Genomic DNA, 2,506 nt, shown 5'->3' on the forward strand with positions numbered 1-2,506 from the left:
GGGGGGGCTAGCGTAGGAGGGAGTGTCAACCGGGTCTGGGGAGGGCAGACAAACATATACACCTCCCGGTCGACTGACCGATCCACATCTTGTGTGGGTAAAACCAGAGAGTTAGACTGCCCAGAGGGCACCATTCGCTCGTGCGTCAGGGTCAGGGCAGGAGAGACCACGGGCACATCTCCGGAACCCCAGTGTAGGGAGCCAACAGCACCCGGACGTCACCCCGGAGCGCCACACTGATCCCACAGAAGGCGTCATAGGTCCGCTCTCCCTAGGGCACCGGAGACGTCACCCAGGTCGAACATCAGCAGATAAGGGGCATCTCCCGAGTAGCCAAAGAGGGTCGCGCCATAAGTCCGGGAGGGTCCCCCAGATGTATGGGGCCCCGTCTAAGCACCCCTAGACCCATCTAGGTTACCATGTGCACTTGATTGTCGCACGGCCCGAGAGACAACCCCACACCAGCCGTGGAGATGGACCCTGGGGCGTCTCGGCGAAAATCAGCCGTAAACCCCAGCCAGGAGGGCGTGTCGCCCCAGAGTGCACAAACAGTGTTGCATAAATGTCAACCGTCCCCCGCTAACATATTAGTAATAAGATTAAATAAATCCGAAACGGTAAGGGGGGGGCGTAGCCCCATAAAGAGCTCAGAACCAACCCATCATCGTGTTACCAAGCCCGATATATTGCCAGACAGAGTCCAAAAAAGGCCAGCTAACTCTGTCAAAGGCCTTTTCGGCATTGGTACCAAGAAGTAGGCAGGAGGTTGATGTGGAAGAGGCATGGTGAATCAGATGCAAGACCTTAATAATTGCTGTCCCTGGCTTGGCGATAAGGAGTAAATTGAACTTGATCAAGATGAACAAGGGAAGGGATGTGAGGAAGCAATCGATTTGCAAGTATTTTAGTAAAAATGTCAACGTTTAAGAGGGATATTGGGCAATAACTAGAACATAATAACAAATCTTTAGGAAGGACAGTGATAAAAGCCTGGAAAAAATAGGAGAACAAGGCATTTCGCTGGTCGCTTGTGGTCGGTATGGTAGACTGTGAGGGCAGATTATAGAGAGTAGAGTAGAGGGATCTAAAGGCATCAGCTTATATCCATGGGTAAATGTAAATCAATAGTCTGGTAGAGATACAGGGGACATATGATTGAACATGTTGTTCTCTTAAGGCATTCGCGAGAATGCGGCCACATTTATTACCTGATTCATAAAAGATCCGCGGACTGTGAGCTAGAGATGCCCGATGCCGAAAAAACGGTATCGGTGCATCCTTACTTCACAAGGATAAGGTCGTTCTCAGTTGGTAATACATTAATTTGCACTCAAACACTAATTCATCAAATAAATATCAGCTGCTGTCCTATAAGTGTACTAAGTCACCAAAAAAAACCAATATCATACAGTGCACTGCACTATCACTAATCAAATTACAAAAAACTCAAGTGCTCCAGTAATAACATTGCCAGTTCCAGTTGTGTAGGAGGAACTCATAAGGAACCGTGGACAGGGGAAGGAGTGAGTCATATACCACTGGGAAGGAGATAAGCAACTGAGTGTTACTATATGAAGCTATATGTGACCATCTATAATTTTGGTGGTCAATATTATCTGGTAAGTGTGGAGAAATTCCTTGACATCAGGCATGTTGGTGATTAAATAAAGGGAACATGTGAATACACATATAGGTGTAGTGTGGCATATCACTGGATATTGGGAATAAGAGGAGAACTAATGAATGGAGTTTTAATATATGATTGATTTATTTATATTTATGTATGAAATTATTAAATTATATCACTTTATGATGAATGATTGGTACAAATAGCTATGTGCATTCAGAAATGTATTACTGGAGCGCTTGATTAGTTTTTTTGTAATTTGATTGGTGATGACCCAGTGCACTGTTCAATAAAGGTTATTTTCAGGCCTAGAAATTTGTTTCTGATGTCTTCCTTTTATCTTTACCTGCACATTGTCCTTTTTTTTTTGTCCCACTCTGAAACGTCCGAAGGAGATTTCCCTCCACTTAAACAGTTTTATATGTGGTTCAAGCTGGCCGACTTTCCCTGTCAACTACACCTTCTTTTTTAGGCAATCTAATTACCTCTTTATCCTTTACGAAGGACCTTGCAGGGACTCCCTGTGTCTCATTATACTCCACTATGTGTCCACTGTATATCTCAGTGGATTCAAGTCATTGTGCATATCTAGTCTGCTAGGAACTGGGTTCCACCCTTTCCTGTAAAGGCACATTTTACCAGATTTGTCATTGTGTCTTGGGTTTTTTGGCATCAGAAATCTAATTTTCAAATTTGCAAGGCCCCCACCTGTTACCATGTTTACCAAGTTTTACCAGGTGGATGTTTGCACCTTTTGCTGATGCTATTTTCAGCTGTAATGTGCTTCAGGCTGCTCTGAGTATGTTTTTTTACCTTTGTTTTGTGGGTCTGTTGGTGGTTGTTTGCTGTGCTGCCCCCCCCCCCCCCCCCCCCCCAGTC

At 45.1% G+C, this 2,506-nt stretch overlaps 1 protein-coding gene across 1 annotated transcript in view; it reads left to right on the forward strand.

The window, feature by feature from the left end:
- The window catches only part of LOC108783831 (vesicle transport protein SFT2A-like), a 232,709-nt gene that overhangs the window by 703 nt on the left and 229,500 nt on the right, over positions 1 to 2,506 (forward strand). Inside the window, exon 2 of the mRNA XM_018552508.1 lies at positions 1,178 to 1,265. Within this exon, the coding sequence (XP_018408010.1) occupies positions 1,178 to 1,265 (88 nt within the window). The remainder of the gene's footprint in view (positions 1 to 1,177; positions 1,266 to 2,506) is intronic.

This window comes from Nanorana parkeri, unplaced genomic scaffold, assembly GCF_000935625.1.
Source record: "Nanorana parkeri isolate BGI_ZX_2015 unplaced genomic scaffold, ASM93562v1 scaffold90, whole genome shotgun sequence".
Classification (NCBI taxonomy): domain Eukaryota; kingdom Metazoa; phylum Chordata; class Amphibia; order Anura; family Dicroglossidae; genus Nanorana; species Nanorana parkeri.